General features: G+C 39.4%; 1 protein-coding gene across 1 annotated transcript in view; it reads right to left on the reverse strand.

The window, feature by feature from the left end:
• The window catches only part of ACP3 (acid phosphatase 3), a 28,367-nt gene that overhangs the window by 1,865 nt on the left and 6,580 nt on the right, over positions 1-19,922 (reverse strand). The window contains 9 exon segments of the mRNA XM_024764022.1: positions 1,992-2,095; positions 4,047-4,062; positions 4,064-4,129; positions 8,832-8,962; positions 10,291-10,383; positions 13,023-13,121; positions 17,395-17,547; positions 17,984-18,070; positions 18,389-18,484. Of these exon segments, the coding sequence (XP_024619790.1) occupies positions 1,992-2,095; positions 4,047-4,062; positions 4,064-4,129; positions 8,832-8,962; positions 10,291-10,383; positions 13,023-13,121; positions 17,395-17,547; positions 17,984-18,070; positions 18,389-18,484 (845 nt within the window).

The following is a 19,922-nucleotide window of genomic DNA, read 5'->3' on the forward strand; positions in this document are numbered from 1 at the left end:
ATGAAAGTGAGAAGAAGCACTATTTAACTTAGTGAATTATTTTATATAGTATATGATTTTAAGTTTATGTACATAACCAAAAATGGAATAGTTTTAGAATATATTTAGCTATCTTATCTACAAACTTAAAAGTTTGTATGTTTAAGGTGGATAAAAATCTAAAAATTCTCTTTTTCTCTATTTTCTCATAGGGATAAAGTGGGATCACCTTACATGGAGGATCCCCTAATTTGCTGGTATATACATATGCCTATATTTGTTAACTTGGGTTCTCCTTGTTCCTAATCTATAAGCAAGCAAGTTTAACTTTTGATACTCCTCTGGAGTGTTAAAAAAAATCTTAATATAACAACAAACTTGACTTCTGCCTGTGAGTGACAGTTGGTTACTTTTTTTTCTGTTGTTCAGTGTCTCTTAGTTGAAAAGTACCCCACACTTAATTCATAATATGGATTTATTCAAGGTGGTGAGAGAACGATTCAGTGGGACAAAATGCTGCAGTGACCTAAATAAAGGCAGGCTCAGGACTACCGGGTACAGAAATCAGAGAGGAGGGAGGCTTGAGGAAAGTGGGTAGTTCCTTTTGTCTTATCCCGAAGAGACAGAGCCTACTCCTAGAGCTGATCCTGGAATTTTCACTGGATTTATTAACTCTGTGCCTGAAGCCAGTATTGACAGAGCACTTGTCCACAGTCTTCTCATTCCCATTTTCAGCTCTGTTTGGATTTTCTCCATGTTATGGGATTTGTCTCCCCATTCTGACTCTAGATATTTGAGAGCAAAACTTGCTAAGACCACATTTCAGTTCTATTTCATTGTGCTTGGCACCCAATTAGAGGTTCAACAAAGGATGAACTTACCTTTCCCTAACTGTGCAGAACTCACTTTCTTTGTAAGCAGTGAAGATCTTGGTAGAGAATAGGCCTCTGTGTTGCTATTTTCCTACTCTACAAATTCAGGTGGCCAGAAACCTATAGCTAGGACTACAATTTGCAAAAAGAAATGCAGGGTGCCTTGTTTAAAAATTATTAAGAATTTCAGAATGGTGACACTGGGTCATTAAACCAAGCACGGGCTCTTCTGAGCTCAGAGCCCTGTGTAATTGCAGTCAAGATCGTCCTGACTGCGGCTATGGTGAATGCCATAAGGGGAGAGCAAAATGCACCTCCCCAGCTAACCCTGAAACAAAAATTGGGGGTCCCTGCCCTAACTTAGCCCCTGCCTTGTTCTTATTCTATCAATAATATTCAAGAGGTCTCTTCCTCCCAACGAGAATGCCGGTGTCACAGCAGGTAAAAATTTTTGGTATGACCTTGGCTATAGTGACCAACTCTTCCTGGTTTGCCCAGGGCTTTCCTGGTTTTAACAATGAAACTTACATGTTCTGGGAACCTCTCCAGTTCTGGGTAAACTAGGACACTTGGTCTCTCTAAACTTGGCCTTTCTAGTGGGCTTGAGCCAAGCCTTGGTCAGCTGGGGAGGGCCACACCAGATTGCAAAGTGGTGAACACTGAGCAGAGGTTGTACTTTAAGAATCCTACCTGATGGATATGTATTGCCAGAAGCTGCATGGATATGTTTGACATCTTTAATTGAAAGAACATTATTTATAACCATCAACAAACTTAATTTTTCTCTTGGCATCTTTTACCAGCCTGTGTTTTCCAGGAGAACAGTGTAATGTCCTCATCCTTCTTAGAATACCTTAATCTTTTTTAAAAAATGTAATTTCTGTCACTTAGGGTGGTTCTTTCAAATTTTTCGTCTACTGTGTCTGTACATTATTTCCCAATAAAAATCGTCATGAAAACAAAGAAAATGGAGGTCATGACTAAGCAAAGATAGTGTTACTCACCACCATTCTTCTCTCTGAATATAAAACCAAACCAACCAGACAGACAAAACAACTCTTAAGTCAGTAACAACAATAATGATAACAAAACCTAGGGTCCAGTGATATTAATTTTGAAAAACACCTCTTAGACACTTACCCCTTCCCAAAGTACAATTCCGTCAAGTGGCAGGACGCATGGGGAGGAAGGATTCTGTTGTAAACATCTAGCGCCATCTGTAGGGCACTCACAGTAGTGTCATGCTACAGAGATTTGAAACAAACATTTTTGATCTTTATCTCTGGTTCAAATTTACAGTCAACAGACGTGTATCAAGCATTTGTAGAGCACCATGATGGTTTCTGATTCAATTAAATTGTCCATACCTCCAATGACTTAAGAAGTAGAGAGGTAAAGGACAAATTTTGATTGTGCATCTACTGGGTGCTAGGCAGTGAGATTTACATACATATAATTATTTCCTTTCAAAAGATGAAGAAACTGAAACCCAAAGGAATTAAGTTACTTGGGTGGAATTCCCTGGCTTTCCAGTGGTTAGGACTGTGCACTTTCACTGCTGAGGGCCCGGGTTCAATCCCTGGTAGGGGAACTAAGATCCCACAAACCTCATGGCATGTCCAAAAAAAAAAAAAGAAAAGAAAAAAAAAAGAAATTTAGTAACTGGCTTTATGTCATATATCCCCAAAGTGACAGAAAGTAAAATCCGAGCCAAGCCTTCTGATTTTGTCCTATGCCTTCCCCAGTAGAACATCTCTCTCTTTTAGCCTGTTTCATTGATTTTCATTAAATTTTAAAATAATTTGGCATACATTAATGCTAGATTATATATTTTTTACAGATTAGCATCATCTGTGATTTTAAGGTTGGGGAAGGATGTATGAAGTTACAAATGTTTAGACAGAATAAAATGTAAGGAAGTAGAGTGTGTAGCTTAAAAAGAATTGTTAAAGGTTTATCTCGTAATAGCTGGAAGGCATAGGAGACTGGTTTTCAGCCCCAGTTTTGCCACCTATTAGTTATCTAATCTTAAGAAATCCTCAATTTTCATATCTACTAAATGGGCATAACATTTGGTTGCCTAAACTCTGTGGCAGCATATGCATACTCAAAGGGGTTAGAACTGATTTACTAGAGAAAAAGAAAAAAAAAGGAGTGACAGATTTATGACTTGGCAAAAGTCACACAAGTTAGAACTGGAAGCCAGATTAGAAACTAGAAACCCTGAAAGAATCAATTAATTTCAGGCCTGCCTTTATCAAAGAAGCACTGCATTCTGTTCCCTCCATGAGCTCATTCTCTAGTCTATACCATTTAGAACCCCAGATGATAGACTCCTTGTATCTTTAATAATCTCTTCCATCTTCTTGCAGAATGAAACCATGGCTTTCTCCAGCCAGACCACATCTGAGAAATCCTCTGTCCTGCAGAAGTGGATGGGAGACCGACTTAGCCCTCCATGTCCTGTTTCCTTGCTCATCCCAGACTCAAGAGACACCCATTTCAGTGCATAGTACATCTCTAGACTTCTCCCCCAACAATGTCTCTTTCCCTGGCCCCTGCTCCGAGATGGATGCCTTCTCCAAGATCTCTCTCTCTTTCCTTTCTACACCCAACTGTAGCTCTGACTTCAAGTTGTAGCTTTCCTTCCCTTTCCTTCTTATATCCCGTTTACTATCTGAAGTTTCCTCTTGGATGCAGCTGGCATTTCAAACCCAACTGCCTAATGGTACATTCACCTGACCCATGACCACCTCTATTAATGGTTCCACACTCCTTCCAGTCATTGAGACTTGAAACATTTACCTTCATCTGTGGCTTACCTTCCAGATCATTGCCCTCCGCCCACATTCCAATTCATCACCAAGTCTGTACACTCAGCTTTCCTTGTAATTCTCCTATCACTTTCCCTCTCCTGTTTCTGTTCTGGTTTTAGTTTGGAACAGAAGTGATGTTTCCCTTCTCTGAGGCACCAAAGCACTGGCTTGTATGACACTGCGATTCTGCTTTGCATGGTATTTATGTGCTTACTTTTCTTCTTGTCAGTATTGAACTGTAAATTCCTTGAGAGCCAGAATTATGTATTTAATTTTAAAGAATTTGAACAGGGAAATGATGATGAAGAAGATGAAGGCCCCTCCTGAAAGAACTCACACACTTGAATAAACAAATGCTGAATGGGAACAAAATACTTACTGCAGAATAGATAATGTTTTCTGTGGTTCAATGGCTGAGTTGCACTCTTCATGTGATAGAGGATTTCTTTGACCAGGACACCTTAAAGAAGATAGATCAACAATTGAGCTGAACCAAATATGGGCTTATATTTTAGTTCATAAGCTTTTTGCTCATTCATACAAAGATTCTCTCTGCCAGGATTCTTAAGACTTAAGAAGAGAGGGCAAGAACTCATTTTGGTGGAGCATCTGCTGTGTGCTAATAGTGTGATTTGTATACATTATTTCACTGAATCCTGACTTCTATCCCCATTCATAAGTGAGGAAGCTGAGGCTCAGAGCCATTAAGTGACTTACTCAGCTGGGGAAGGAGAGCTGGATTGGCATGTTAGGACTTTAGTATACCAGATTTTGTTAAAACTCAAGTTAGGAGGTTGATGAACTTGGAATTTCAGACATGTTTTTACAGATAGTTGTTAGCCATTGCTCTTGTACAGGGCAGGTCTGAAATCACAGGGTAGCATGCACCTCTCTGTCTTCATCCCTCTGGCAGCCACACCGGTGAGAGGCCAGGGGAGAAAGCAGCTCTCTGGATGTCTGCAAGGGTGCAGACTGTCTTCTGTGGACCATTGCTCCAGGTTACTCTGGGTGTCACTATTAGGGGGGCAGCCAGCACTTTTAGTTTTCATCTGAGGGCTCCATCTGTCATCAATAGAGGAAAGCTTTTGCCCTTTGCATTTGTTGCTCCTGAGGTGGTAAAAGGCACACAGAAACAGCACAGAGTCTCCATCCCATGAGCAGACACTGAGGCTGAGGATACCTCGTGGTGCAGGTGCTGTCCTGAGGACGTGCTGCCCCAGGGGCTTCCACACCATCCACCGAGGACTCCTTGTGTCTCTCTTGGTCATCTCTCTACAGTGCATGTGGTGTCCTCACTTAAGGATGACGAGTTTTCTTTTGTAATGAGCAGGGCATTGATGTTAACAGAAGATTATGATCCCAGACTCTGTGGTCCACTCAGCAAATCACGCACTGAGCAGCTATGATGGGTGAATCAGACATGGCCCCTGTCCTCAAAAAGCTCATAAAACAGTGAGAAGAGACTGTCTATTGGTCTGTGTACCAATAAGCACAATAACAGAGGGAGGTGATCTGCTCTTTCCGTGGGTGCTAGGGCTTCCTTGACTAGGAATAGAGGGAACTATAGGCTGCACTTCCCACAGGTCTGCACCTTTCTGCTTCAGGGAAGGTTGCCTTCTGGGAGCCCTTCAGAGCTTAGGCTTGATCTTCGGGCCATGATGGAACTAAACTCTGTGGCCGAGTTTCTGGGAGTCATGACAGTCACCTTCAATCAGCAACTTGTTCCTTGTCAGCAGGTGCCTTTGCAGCAGCTTTCAGTGTTGATGACGGAATAGATCAGCTCTTGGTTCTGGGGTGCTTGTGCAACTTGTCCCAGGAGAAAATAGGGGTAACTATCATAATAATCCACAGGCTCTGGCATGCCAATAGTCATGGGGTTTTTTTTGTTTTTTGGTTTTTTTGCGGTATGTGGGCCACTGTTGTGGCCTCTCCAGTTGCGGAACCACAGGCTCCAGACACGCAGGCTCAGCGGCCATGGCTCACGGGCCCAGCTCCTCCGTGGCATGTGGGATCTTCCTGGACCAGGGCACGAACCCGTGTCCCCTGCATCGGCAGGTGGACTCTCAACCACTGCGCCACCAGGGAAGCCCACTAGTCATGTTTTATAGGAGGGGAAACTGAGGCTCAGAGAGGTTCAGCAACTTGTCCAAGATCATACAACTTGTAAGTAGAGGGGCTGAGTTTCACTGAACTCAGTATGTCCAGCTTCAAAACCTTGGTCTTAATTATTAGGCCTCACTGTAGCTAGCTTCTAAGTTCCCTGGTGCATCATTTATTAAATCTGCATACATTAGACAGAATACTATTGATTTGAAGACATAAACTTCACTTCTCTCACTATTGGGCTATATCAGGAGTTGGCAAACTTGTTCTATAAAGGGCCAGTAGTACATGCTTTACGCTCCGTGGGCCAGGTGTTCTGTCACAACCATTCATTCTCAAGTGGAAGCACAAAAGCAGCCAAAGATACTACCTAAATGCATGAGTGTGGCTGAGCTTCAACAGCATTTTATTTACAAAAAATAGGCAGCAGCCTGGTTTTGGCCTGCAGGCTGTTGCCTGCCGACATCTGATCTATAGCAAGAAGCAATTTGCATTAACACAAACAGGACCAGCCATATATCCCTAAATTAGCCTTAGGAATTAGCCTAGAGATTTTCTTGTGTGTATGGGGGTGTGTTGTAGGGGAAGGCAATGGGAGCAGGATATTACTGAACAGTGTCACCCTTGAAACCAAGTGATGGAACAGAAGTTTTGGCAAAGGTAAGAAGATGCCAGTCAAAGTCCTGATGTTCCCTTGTGACTCTGTCTCCCAGACTGTACATGCTTTCTCTGCAGGGTTGGGTTCAGGTGCTTCATAACAAGCGTGTAGTTGACAAATCTCTCTTGCCTTGCCAGATCTGAACAATATGCTGAGCTTGTGTCTTGGCAGGAATCACTAAGGAAACAATTTCCTGGCTTATCAATAGCACTGGGCTTCCCCTAGAAAATAGGACAGGTGTATGCATATGAGTGCCAGTCCTTATAGAGTCCAAGACCCAGAGACCACCTTAGGGAAGGACTCTGATAGACAAATCTAGTTTAGTGAACTCATCAGATGGGGAAACTGAGACCCAGAGAGGGGAAGTGACTTCCTCAAAATGCAATCTCTAGTAGCCAAGGGAAAAAAGTAAAGGAAATATGAAGCAAGCTGCTGGGAAAACTCCCATCTTATATTCGGATACAGGCCCCTGCATTTATTAACAGATTCTAGTCAACCCCTACCTGGCTTTCCCTGCCCTTTTCTTCACCATCTCCTACATCTAGAGAAGTGCTTCTGAAACTTTATTGTACATGTGAGGTATCTAGGGATTTCATTAAAATGCAGATTCAGATTCAGCTAGTCTGAGGTGGGGCCTAGGATTCTGCATTTCTTTCTAGGGGCTTGGCGATGCTGACGTTGCTGGTCCATGGACTGCATCTTTAGTAGTGAGGGGATGAATTCCTGAGCCCATCATGACTAGGTTGGGGAAATGAAGAATCTTGTCTCTACCATCTGATGCATTTGGCCACCATACTGCTGGTTCCTGCTGGTTCAGGAATGAGATCTGGTCCTTATGTGGCCAATGAGGCCCAACTTTCACCCTCTTCATCCTTTGTTGTTTGGTACGTAAGATTGAGTTGGGTCTTGGGCTCTGTTCCTACACACAGTCTGTGTCCTGCCTGCTAATTTTTTCTAAGACACCAGATTCCATCTATGACTCATCTCTGGATGCTCTCTCATCCCCAGGGTCTGGGTCTTGTGGTTCATGCCCTCAGCACTGAGTGAGGACTTGTACATTCTTATCAAGTCTGTCTCTGTACTGTGCAACCAGGGCTCTGTAACAGCAGGTCTGCAACACTATCACATCATTCATGACCACTGTCCTAAATTATTTGTCCCAAGGTACTTTGTTCACCTCATATGAAATTACTCCCAACCATACTGACTTCATACCTCATTAGCTGTTCTAGTACAGCTTACTTCACTCTTTATATGAACTTTTGTAGCTATAATTGACTCCTCTCCTGGCTGGTGACTTGAATTCTTTCTCTAGCTTTGCAGCCCTGAGTGAACATCCTCTCAGTCTGGTCCAACCCCCAGGATGCTTTGTCTCTGTATTCTCCTAAGGGTCTGCTGAACTTGTCCAACCTCATGGTGAATAGTGTCTGGCAATTGTTTGGAGTCCTAATGTGATTGTACTGTTTTCTTCAAAGTCTCTAGAGTATATGACTCAGAACATCTCCTGTGACTTAAATTTTCTTCATTGTTATGACAGCCTGACATAATAGACGTCTTTCTCTCCATCTTTAGTTTTAATGTCTACATTAACAACACAGGTTCAGAACTGTCATATCCTCAGGGGTCTTGGCCTGCCACTCAGCTGCCCTCAGAGCCTCAGCATTTATCCCCATCCTGCCTGATCTTGGCTTCTTTCTTCGACCCATCTATCCTGATTACAAGGGCTGGGCTCCTTCATTATGATTAGAGGCCCTGTTCTACAGAGGGCCAAATCCAGCTGAGAAGAGGCATCACTGAGAAGCAAACATCTTTCAACACCAATGGAAAAATTTAAGCTGTGTCACTAGCCTGTCAATTGCAATAGGTATTAATCTACAGGGCATAATTAACCTGCAAAGTAAACTGTATTAACTTTAACAGTGGCTACCACCAAGGGTTTTAGGAAAACAGGCCACTTTTGCTATACCTCCCACTTGAAAAATTCACCCTATAGGCCACCAGACACAATTGATTTTTATGTGTCTCAGATATAAAATCCATGATTCTTTGATCTGGAAAGGATGAAAAGTATCATTTAGCTTTAGCCCAAAGCTTCTGTTTTCCAGATGGGAAAACTAAGGCTCAGAATGGGTAATATTAATGATCATAAAAACACATAATGTTTGATAGTGTATTATGTATCAGGTACTATTTGTGGTAAGCCTTTGGAATACATACATTCATTTTAATCCTTACTACTAAAGAAGTGGGTATTATTATTATCCCCAATTTTCAGAATGGAAACTGGTACAGGGGTGATTACGTGTCTAATTCAAGGTCACATAACTTATTAAATGGTGGGACCAGGACTCAGACCCAGATCACTTAACCACAATGCTTCTCTCATTTTTAAAATACTTAGCCCCCTGCAGTCTAGATTTCTCTTTCTGCCTGTGAATTCCATAGAGGGGCAGGAGGGACAATTCTGATATTTCTTTCAACTTAGTCATGGTGTCCTCTGTGGCCCAGGAGGGTAAAGTGAAATTGTGAACATGCTGTAGCAAAGACAAAGGAAGAAAATGTATATTTTTATTTCTGACTGTCCTCTTTACTGACTTTTTAATCCCCCTTCCCCCAAAAAAGTACTGGGTCCAGCCTTTCTTGGGAGAGAGGGAGATTTCATGAAAGAGGAGACCAAAGTGAAGTAACCTACAGAAGAATTAAGTGAGAGAGAAGTAAAAAGAAAAAAGAAAAAAAAAAGTAATGTGGCCACAACTTGGAATAGCTCAGATCAAACTGTAGTAAGGGAAAAAAAAACCCAAGACTTGAACCAGAAAGTGGGTTATTGTTTTTATTGAAGACTCTTTTATAAGACTAACAAATCTTCCTTGAAACAGATGCTGATGATAAAGTGAAAATATTGGGAATGTCGCGTGTGCTTGGGTCAATGAACTCTAACATAGAGGGGTGCAAACTGTGTCATTTGCTATCAAGATGGAACTATGAAAGTAATTGTCATCCCCAGACATTCACAATGACCTCAAAATCAGAGGTGTATAGGAGTCTTGTGGCTGGTCAGAATTTTGCCCCAAGATTCAGTGAACTGGCTGGGAAAACAGGATTATAGAGTTTTCCTTTTGGCCAGCAGGTGTAGAATGGTGATTGAGAAAAACATCATGAAGCCCTGAAAAAATAGTAATTTATCTAGCTAAAAAGGTTATTTCACATGCATTGTATAGCAAAAGAAAAATTCTTTCCTGATAAAGCAATTTTAATAGCCTGGCTTAAAGTTGGCTTGCTTATTTCTACATACAGAAATCAGGTAATTTTTTTTCTTCTTCTTTCTGTACAACAGTATTGCTTTTTTCATTAAAATCTATTTAATGAAATGGAGCCCAGTGTTCCTGAGTGACTGAAAAATAAGTTAAGTGGTAAGGCACAGAAAAAGCAATTTTGCCTAAATTTTCTTTTTTTTTTAAGATTTTTTTTTTGATGTGAACCAGTTTTAAAGTCTTTGTTGAATTTCTTACAATATTGCTTCTGTTTTATGTTTTGGTTTTTTGGCCATGAGTCATGTGGGATCTTACTTCTCCAACCAGGGATAAAACCCACACTTCCTGCATTGGAAGGCAAAGTCTTAACCACTGGACCACCAGGGAAGTCACTGCTAATAATTTTCTAAAGGGTGTATACATAAATCAGAGAGAGAAGAAGTCAGAATTTTCAAGTTAATATAAAGAAGTCTTGACTTATGTTTCAATGTCAAAGGAAGTCTAAATAATACATCTGTATAAAAGCAAAAGAAAATGTATTCATCTGTTTCAAAATAGACATAAATCATAAAATCAGATGGTAAGTTAATCTTTGATATTTTTTCTTTTACCTCACAAAATAAAGGGTCATAGACTTTACTCCAAATTCCAAAAAGGTCCTGGTCATTATATCCTGTAAATTTTGGCAAGATTTCTATAAAATCCTGAAACACACACAGAGGGAAAAAATTTTTACACCAGGGTTTCTCGACTTCGGCATTATTGATATTTGGGCTGGATAATTCTTTGCTGTGGGGCTGCCCTGTGCACTGTAGGATGCTCAGCAGCATCCTTGGCCTCTACCAACTAGATGTCACATCATCCCTAGTCCCTCAGTTGCAACAACCCAAAATGTCTCCAGACATTGACAAAGGGTCCCTGTGAGGCAAACTTGCCCCCATTGAGAACTGCTGTTCTTCACATGAAAGTGCACCAGTAATACTGGCTAAGTGCACCAAAGATTTTTACAAATGCTAATTGATCATTTCTTATTATTACATTAAAAATGTGGGCACCTGCTGGCTTACTGCCACATGTTCCTGGTTTGTCCTGGAATCAGACTGAAGTGCACTGCATCAAATTCATCTTGGAAGTAGGTGAAGTATAACTCACATGTAAATGAGTGGAAGGTGAGAAGGGAAAGCATGTCTCAGACCAAATCACCCCAGGAAGACACAACAGAAACTGGGTCTGGTATCTGGCTATAAATGTGAGATTTGGATGGGATGCAAACATTTCTCTAGGTTCTATATTATTTTTGGATTGTCATGGTAATGAGACCCATTGGTCAGCTGTCTGCATGATGAATTGGTAGCAATTTCTGGGAAGCCTTTGGAAGATACTGTTTGATGAATAAATTTTCTAGGAAAATATAATTTGCTAATATTAACCCAAATGGATTTCCATAAAATAAACAGAAATAATTATTAAAGAGCCCACAACATCCCCCAACAAAACAGAACAAAACAAAACAAAAGCTCCATGGCCAGGTAATTTTATTGGGAAATTCTACCAAGCTCTGTGCTATTTTAACTGACCTGGAGCATAATAAAAGAAAGAAAACTTCCAAAAAATTTGTATAAACATTGATACTGAGAAAGACTGACCAGAAAAGAAAACTATTGTCCAAAGTTACTTTGAATATCAGTGTTAAAAGTCTAGGTAAAATATTAACAGATAATTCAATATCATACTAAAAAAGGGGGGGCTTGAATCTAGACATGTAAAGATAGTTCAATAATAGTAAATCTATAAATATAATTAATCTTAGTAATTGATCCAAGAGAAAAATAACTTGATTTTACTAAAAATGTTGAAAAGACCTTTAAAAAAATTAAACACCAATATTGACAAAAACACTCAAGAAAATAGGAAAGATAGCTAATTCTTTAACTTGATAAAAGTATGTCTATTTGGTCCAAAAGACAGAATGCTTAATAGGGAAATACTTCTAAAATCAGAAGTAAGACAAGGATACCCACTACCAATACTATTATGTAATAATGGACTGTAAGTACTGGCCAGTACAAATAGGCAAAATAAATCAGAGGTATAAATATTGGAAAAGTAGACATAAGCCATGATTTTTTTGCAGATCTTATAAGCCTGGAACAAACAACAAAAAATATAAAGACCTATATGAAGAAAACCTTAAAACAATCTTGACGATAAGAACAAATAGGAAAATGTATCATGTTCTTGGAAAGGAAGACTCAACAAATTTGCAACAAAGTTGCAAATTCTCCCTAAGTTAATTTATATATTTAATATAACCCCAACAGAAACACTGAAAAGTTAAATGAAAACATACCCATGAAAACTCAGAAAAAGTAGAGAATGAGGGAGAGAATATGTAATATGCTTTAAATATTAAAGCATATAAAATTTGTAATAATTATAACAGTGTGGTTTTGGCTAATAAAATGAAAGAATAATTAAAAAGAATAAAAATTCTAGAAATAGACCTTATACATATGGGAATTTTAATATGTAACAGCTCAAATTAGTGGGGAAAAGATGAACTACTCAATAAACAGTGATAGAGCAATTAGGTAATATTCTGGAAAAAACTTCAGCAGGATACATACCTCACACCTAACACCAGTATAAACTGTAAATGGGTCCAATATGTAAATGTAAAAATGAAGCTATAGTAGAATTATAAGAAAGCATTGCAGACTTCCTTTATAACCAAGGAGTGGCTAAGGCTTTTCTAAATATGACTACAAATATACAAACCATAGATGGCTATATCAGCACACTTACAACCATGTGACAAAAATGCTGTAAACAATAGGCAAACAATAAAAAGAGGGCCAAAAAAAAAAAAAAAAAAAAGAGGGCCATTTGTATCCCAGAAAAAAAAAAAGTTAAGAGAGAGAAAGCTCCTAAAACTTTATAAAAAGAAGAAAACCAATAACCCAAAAGAAAAATGGTGAAGGGATATGAACAGAATAGGAAATACAAATGGCTTTTAACTAGACGAAGATACCCAAAGCTCACTCATTGTAAGAGAAAAGTACTACAGCACAGTGTTCTATAATAGTGATGATACTGGTCTTTCTTGTCTCATTCCTGATTTTGGAGGGAATGCTTCTAGTGATACCATCTTTCACTTACAGATTGGCAAATATCCTCATAGTTGTCTACACACTGTTCGGAAGGCTGTGGAGAAACAGGCACTCATGTATTTCTGATGGGAGTAGAAATTGGTATAACCTGATTGAAGGGTAATTTGATAATATTCAAATTGTCCCAGAATTTCCACTATTTCTGCATACCACTAAATAACACATTTTTTAACCTTATAAGGATGCAGCCTCTTTTGGAATTCCTCTGATTTCAAAGTCTTCCTCTCAAGTTCTTGAAAACGAGAGCAGTTCCTGAAAGGCAGGTATAGCAACTGAGGAAAAAAAGAAATCGTAAATTTTGTATTAGTCAAAAGAACTAAAGAAGCTGCAGCCATTAGGTATAAAGTGACCTGAGTAAAAGATTCAAATGTGTTTTGAGCTGAATGGAATTCTAAAATTGAGGAAAAAGAGATCAATGATCGGCTGGTCTTAAATAGTAGGATATATACCCAGAACTCAAAATCTATCTTTTTCATTTCATGAACTTGCCTAAATAGAACTGTGCTATTGGTAAATATTCACACTTCCCGGTTTTTCCTGGGAAATGATAACAATTATCTTGCTTCCTTCCAGACCTCTTTCATTTCTAGCACTAGATGTACATCTATGTGCATGCGTGCACACACATACACACACACAAACACAAGTACAGAGAAGTGAATTAGAGGTTCCAGAAAGAATCTTAAGAGATTGATTCACTGAAATACGTTCTTGCAAATTTGCAGACTATTAAAATAAGGGAACATAATAAACACATAGAAAAATATATTTAAAAACCTATTATGAGGACAAAATAATCATCCAAAAATGAGTTTAAATTTGACAATCTTTTGTAGTTTTAATTATAATCTATAGGCTGGTGACTCCCAAGTTCATTTTGTTGCTCTTACTTTCCATCTGCGCTAGTCCTGTATTTTCAGCCTTTGGTGGATATCACCAGTTGGATGTTCTCTTCATCCTCAAATTTGACATGTACAAACCTGAACTCCACTTCTTCATTTTTAACAATTTCCTTTTTGTAATCTCTCTACTTTTGCCAGTGACGAAATTTATCATCCTGCTTCATAATCACTTTTGCCTGTCTACTTTCAAAACACAGTTGGCCTTGAACAATGCAGAGGTTACGGTGGTTAACCCACACACAGTTGAAAATCTGAGTGTAGCTTCACAGTCTGTATCCACTGTTCTGCACCTGGGGGAGTCGACCAACTGGGGATCATGTAGTACTGTAGTACGAATTTATTGAAAAAAATTCACATATAAGTGGACCCGTGTAGTTGAAACCCTCGTTGATCAAGAGACAACTGTATATCCAAAATAGACCCCTTTTCTTTACTTTCATTGTCCCCTCCCAGTCCAGACCACCATAATCTGTGTTTCAACTACTGTAAGAGCTTCCTATGTGATCAGTTTGCATCACAATTCATCCTCCACATGGCAACTACACTAATCCTTTTTATTTTATTTTTGTAAATGCTAATATCAATATTTTAAAACCATCAATCAGATCATGCCATTCTGTAGTTTATAACTTTCACTGGCTTTCCATTTTACTAGGAATAAAATCCAAACTCATGCCCTAGTGACCTTTTTGTCCTGCTTTCCTACTGCTGCCCCCTCACTAACTCCTCTCCAGCAACACTGGGGGCCTTCTTGCTGTCCCCTGAACACACAGGCTTGGGGTCTCTGTGTTCCCTGCCTGAGACACTCCCCCCACTCCAGCTCTTCTAGACATCCTGCCCAGCCACTATCACATTACCTTGTTTTATTGACTTCAAGGAACTCACTGCCATTTGAAATTACTGTATTTATTTTCTTCTTTATCATCCTATCATTCCTATAAAATATAAACTCGAGGATATCCAGAGTCTTGTCTATCTTGTTCACTGCTGTGCTGTCAAAGCCTAGAACAGGGTCTGGCATATTAGTACCTACTCAAAAACCATTTTATTTTTGTAAGTTGCTTCCTTGTCACCTTTTTCTGTGTCGCCTTGTCTTACCTCGCCTTCCTTCCCCTGATGTCTTTACCATCTAATTTCAGGCCTTCACATCCTCACTCCTGCATGACTTCAACAGTTGTTTTCAGAGAGCTCAGGATCTTCCCTCCAAGCCACTGTCAGACAAATGCCCCAAAGCACTGCTCATTGTGTGTGTGCACAGTACTGAGGGAGGTACACAGTTTTTCTACGTCCCCTGCTTTACATCTAAATTTCCCTCCCTGGCTTTCACAATTTTCCATAGGAGAAATGACACTGTTGAGGGAAAAAGCACAGGACTATTAATTTAAAGGTCTAGGTTTTAATGAATTACTTAACCTTTCTAGACTTTTGTTTTCTCATCTCACATATTGAAAGAATCAGGCTGAAAATGTAATCACCTAAATGTCTGTCCAGAATTTTGCAGGTTACAAAGTCATTTCCTTTTCTTAACTGAGGTGGTTTTCACAGATCCCTGTGAAGAATTTAGGTGGGTACTGTTGTTCCCATTTTACAGAAAACTGAGGTGCAGGGAAGTTACTCAAGGTCAAGTATCTGAAGTGGTAGGTGGCTCTCAGACTCAGGTTTTCCCAGCTCTAAATTCAGCCCTCCATCTACAACACACTGCCTTTGTCTCAAGATTCCTTCTGGCTATTAAATTTGGATTCTCTAACCTGTGCCTGACACACTTATTCAGTCTTATTTTCATTCTTTCTAAATATGAACTCAGAACACAGAAGGACAAGCACTCTACCTTGACTCAAAGCTAAGCTTTTGGGCTGCGCTGCTCTCCTTTCCTACCCTCCTCCAAGATCTGGTTCAAGTTCTCACTCTGTCCATGAAGACTTGAATGACTGCCCTTTGGTAGCTCCAAGTATGTCTTATTCTCTGAATTCCTCCAGCATGTGCAGCTTGTTCTTGAAATCATTGCCCTCCACTTGCATTGTATTCTACACACTTCACAAGTGTGAATCTTTTTTCATCAAATGGATTATAAATTAGGGAAGAAAACTGGCCTCATATTTCTCTTCTATTTCTGTATAGCAGTTAGCAAAGTTCTAGGAATAACTTTGGTTGATTGATTGATTTTGTTAAATTTTCTAGTTGATGTTAGAGAGAATTGTTTTCATCTTAGTAGGTAGCAGGAAGCAACAGGTAGAGAACCTTGCTTGTTTCTTTCTCCCTCTTCCTCACTCTCCCTGTTCTTCTTCCTCTTCTAATAGCACCTGCATTCTCTTTACTATGTAATTTAATCATTATCTTTCAAGATTAAAGGTTAAACAGCTACCCTGGTCTATATTAGCTAAATTTGGTGCTTCCTTCCAGTCTTTGTAGAAAAGGCTGTGGTAAAAGTGAAATTTTTTTTTTTGGAAGAAAATATTCACAAGCTCCTAAAGAACACTGATAATCATAATGATTCCCTTCTGATTCTTTGATGGAAAGAGGCATAAATAAATCATCCTAGCTTTTCAGAAAACAGCAGAAAATTTGACTGGAGTAGCTTTACCTAGAGTGAGTTTGACTGGGTTAAGCTCTTTCTACAAAGCAAGTGGGAAAAATTCTTAAGTCACCAGTTTTGGCAATTAAGTCAAATTTCTTGGTAACCCACCCCAGAGCTCTCTGAGCAACATTCTAGGTCTGGTAGTCACGCTAAGCCTCAGTCATAAAGAGAGGAGATGGTCATGTTATAATGTGACTGCAGGGGAATTAGGAAGGGTTCCTTGTCCCAAACTATTTCCTTCACACAGTACTAAATTCCACATCTGGAAGATTAGTTAGACTTATTTATTACTATTTTAAAAAATAGCAATACCTCTGAAAAGATAAAAGAGTTCTTGGTCAGTCCCACCTAGTGTAAATAAATTTGAGAGTTTCTCTCAAACAACCTCATTTAAGCAACTTGGTTTATGGTACTTGTTCTCAGACTTGGCTGTCCACTAGAATCATCTAGGGAGATTTTTTTAAAGTATTGATGCCTGGGTCTCACCTTCAGAGATTCTGATTTATTATGGCATGTGCCCAGGGCATCAGGATTTTAAAAAATTTCCAGGTGATTCTAACAGGCAGCTAACTTTGAGAACCACTAGTTTACACTAAAGGAAACTGCTCTGGAATGAGATCAGCCTGGTTCTAGTCTCAGTAGTGATGTTTATCAGCTGTGTGACTTTGGATCTATTTTGTTTGACTTCTCAAGCACTTTTTTCCCTGGCTGGAAAAGAAGGACAATAATATTGTCCATTCAAGATTGTTATGAAAGGTAAATATGATGACACATATAACGTGTTGGGCACTAATTATGTAATCAGATCTTTCTTTTTTACCCTGCCTAGGAATGGGGATTGCCAAAAGTTGAAAGACTAGCAAAACAAAGTGGATAATAAAGCTCTAAAGAGAAATTCTGTTCCTGCTCCCTTCTGTTAGGACTTTCTATGTCCTTTGCTCCTTTATTTAGGAAAGAATTAAGACTGCACAGCCCATGAAGTGTCCAGACTCCCAACTCCACAAGTCCTGAGCAGCCTGCCTTCCTTCTTCCAGAACCAATGAAATCCCCGTTTTCCATAATACTGACCCGATCTTCAGAAACCGGGACTGTGTGCACTGGGATGGGCTGCCAGGGTAGGCTGGGATTCCAGACGCTGATACCTTCTGGGGGAAATAGAGCTGCAAGGTTTGTCATAGCACTCATCAAAGCCCGGTCAATATCCGTGCTTCGAACAAAAACCTAGAGTGGGAAAATCAAAGCAGAATCCAATAGAGAGGAACTGCGGGGTTTTTTTTTTTCCTATGGAGCTAATAGTGTACTTCAGAAAGGGCAGAACACCTACACCAAAATATTAGCAGACATTGTGGTAGCATCATGATCATAATACCTATTATGGAAGAGACAATATTATGAGCATGCCATGGCATAAAGCAACCTGGTATGCCAACAGCTGAATTGACAAAAGAGACCAATCAAGTGGTGGCTACTTGCCAAGCCTAAGTATTTACCGTAGGTGTCCATGTTGAACTTATATTCATACATTTTTTTAAGGAATACATTTGTAAACAAGACATCTGACTTTTATAAGTTCCTTGAGAAACAGGGAACTTTTACAAATACATTATGCTAAACTATTTCAAGGGGCAAGGTTCCCACTATTAGCTTCCCAACTTACCTGTTCATGTTTATAGGACTTGTTCAAGAATTTTTCATATCGTTTCCTTATATATTGTCCAAGTTCATAATGCTGCTCCATGCCCAGCTATGGGAACAAATAAAAGCAAAAATTAGTGAAAGTAAGTTCTGTGAAGCTACGTGTCAATCAAAACAGGCAATTCTATACAATTTTCCTACAGTTACTAGTCACTAGGGGTGACTTGATCATGATCAGAAATTGTTGAGGCTAAGCATTAGTGCTTCTCTTTCCACAATCAAAACACATTTTACACTTTTTAGATCCCAGGTAACTGTGCAAAACACTTTCCCAGATATGAGTAAAGTAGTTATATGGTTTCAATATGTAACAATCCCACAGAGTTTCCCATGAGACTCATCAGTAACTTGGTGAAATCCAACCAACCTGAGTGAGTTGGCCAAATCCTTGTGGCCATGAGGATTCCTTAATGGGGTCGTTAGGAAAGGTTTAGATGGGACTTCGGTCTCCATGCCTAAGAACCTGAAAATAGATTGAGGTAGTAATGTTACAAACTTAACTTAGGTGTTTTGCCTCTGCTCATAATGATAGATTTTTCTTCTAAACCTCTGGTTCTCCACCTTGGCTATTCATTGGAATCACCTGGAGAGTTAAAAAAAATTCTGAGGACTGGATCCCACCCCTTGTGATTCTAGTTTAATTAGTTTGGGATGCATCAGGGCATTAGGATTTTAAAGACCTCCCCAAGTAAATCTCAGGTTAAGAACTGCTGTTCTAAGTTCAGTAACACATTCTAAAGACTCATCATCTTGTTATTCACATTACATGAAACACAGGAAAACTGTTAGTGAACTGTTATTGTTTCAGGTAATGTGAATAACAAGATGATGAGCCATTAGGAGTCAGGCGACCCACACATGGAGACCGGTTTACACATCAGACAGGACAAGAAGGAACACAAAGCTTAGCAAGATCACTTTATTGTCAAAAAACTCTGATGAGAAGTATTTCTTCCTGAATTATGATTAGAGTAATAATAGTGTTAGCATTTTGACATATCATAATAGTGCCTTTAAAATGCTACGTACAATTTGTGACCATTTTGAACCAATGATTTATTAGTTTTTAGGAGGTTAGAGATAAAGGACTTGCCAGTGGAAGATTAAAAAATCTAATTTTCAACAATTTAAGAACACCCTACAGAATTTGTATGCATGTCATCGTGCTTTTTTTTTTTAACACCTTTATTAGAGTATAATTGTTTTAAAATGCTGTGTTAGTTTCTGCTTTATAACAAAGTGAATCAGCTATACATATACATCTATCCCCATATCTCCTCTCTCTTGCATCTCCCTCCCACCCTCCCTATCCCACCCCTCTCGGTGGTCACAAAGAACCTAGCTGATCTCCCTGAGCTATGCGGCTGCTTCCCACTAGCTTTCGGTTTTACATTTGGTAGTGTATATATGTCCATGCCACTCTCGCACTTGGTCCCAGCTTACCCTTCCCCCTCCCCATGTCCTCAAGTCCATTCTCTACATCTGCGTCTTTAGTCCTGTCCTGCCCATAGGTTCTTCAGAACCTTTTTTTCTTTCGATTCTATATATACGTGTTAGCATACGGTATTTGTTTTTCTCTTTCTGACTTACTTCACTCTGTATGACACCTCACTCAGTTTCGTTTCTTTTTATGGCTGAGTAATATTCCATTGTATATATGTGCCACATCTTCTTTATCCATTCATCTGTCGATGCATACTTAGGTAGCTTCCATGTCCTGGCTATTGTAAATAGAGCTGCAATGAACATTGTAGTACATGACTCTTTTTGAATTATGGTTTTCTCAGGGTATATGCCCAGTAGTTGGATTGCCGGGTCACATGGTAGTTCTATTTTTAGTTTTTTAAGGAGCCTCCATACTGTTCTCCATAGTGGCTGTATCAATTTACATTCCTACCAAC

This window comes from Neophocaena asiaeorientalis, unplaced genomic scaffold (genome assembly GCF_003031525.2).
Source record: "Neophocaena asiaeorientalis asiaeorientalis breed wild unplaced genomic scaffold, Neophocaena_asiaeorientalis_V1.1 scaffold963, whole genome shotgun sequence".
Classification (NCBI taxonomy): Eukaryota; Metazoa; Chordata; class Mammalia; order Artiodactyla; family Phocoenidae; genus Neophocaena; species Neophocaena asiaeorientalis.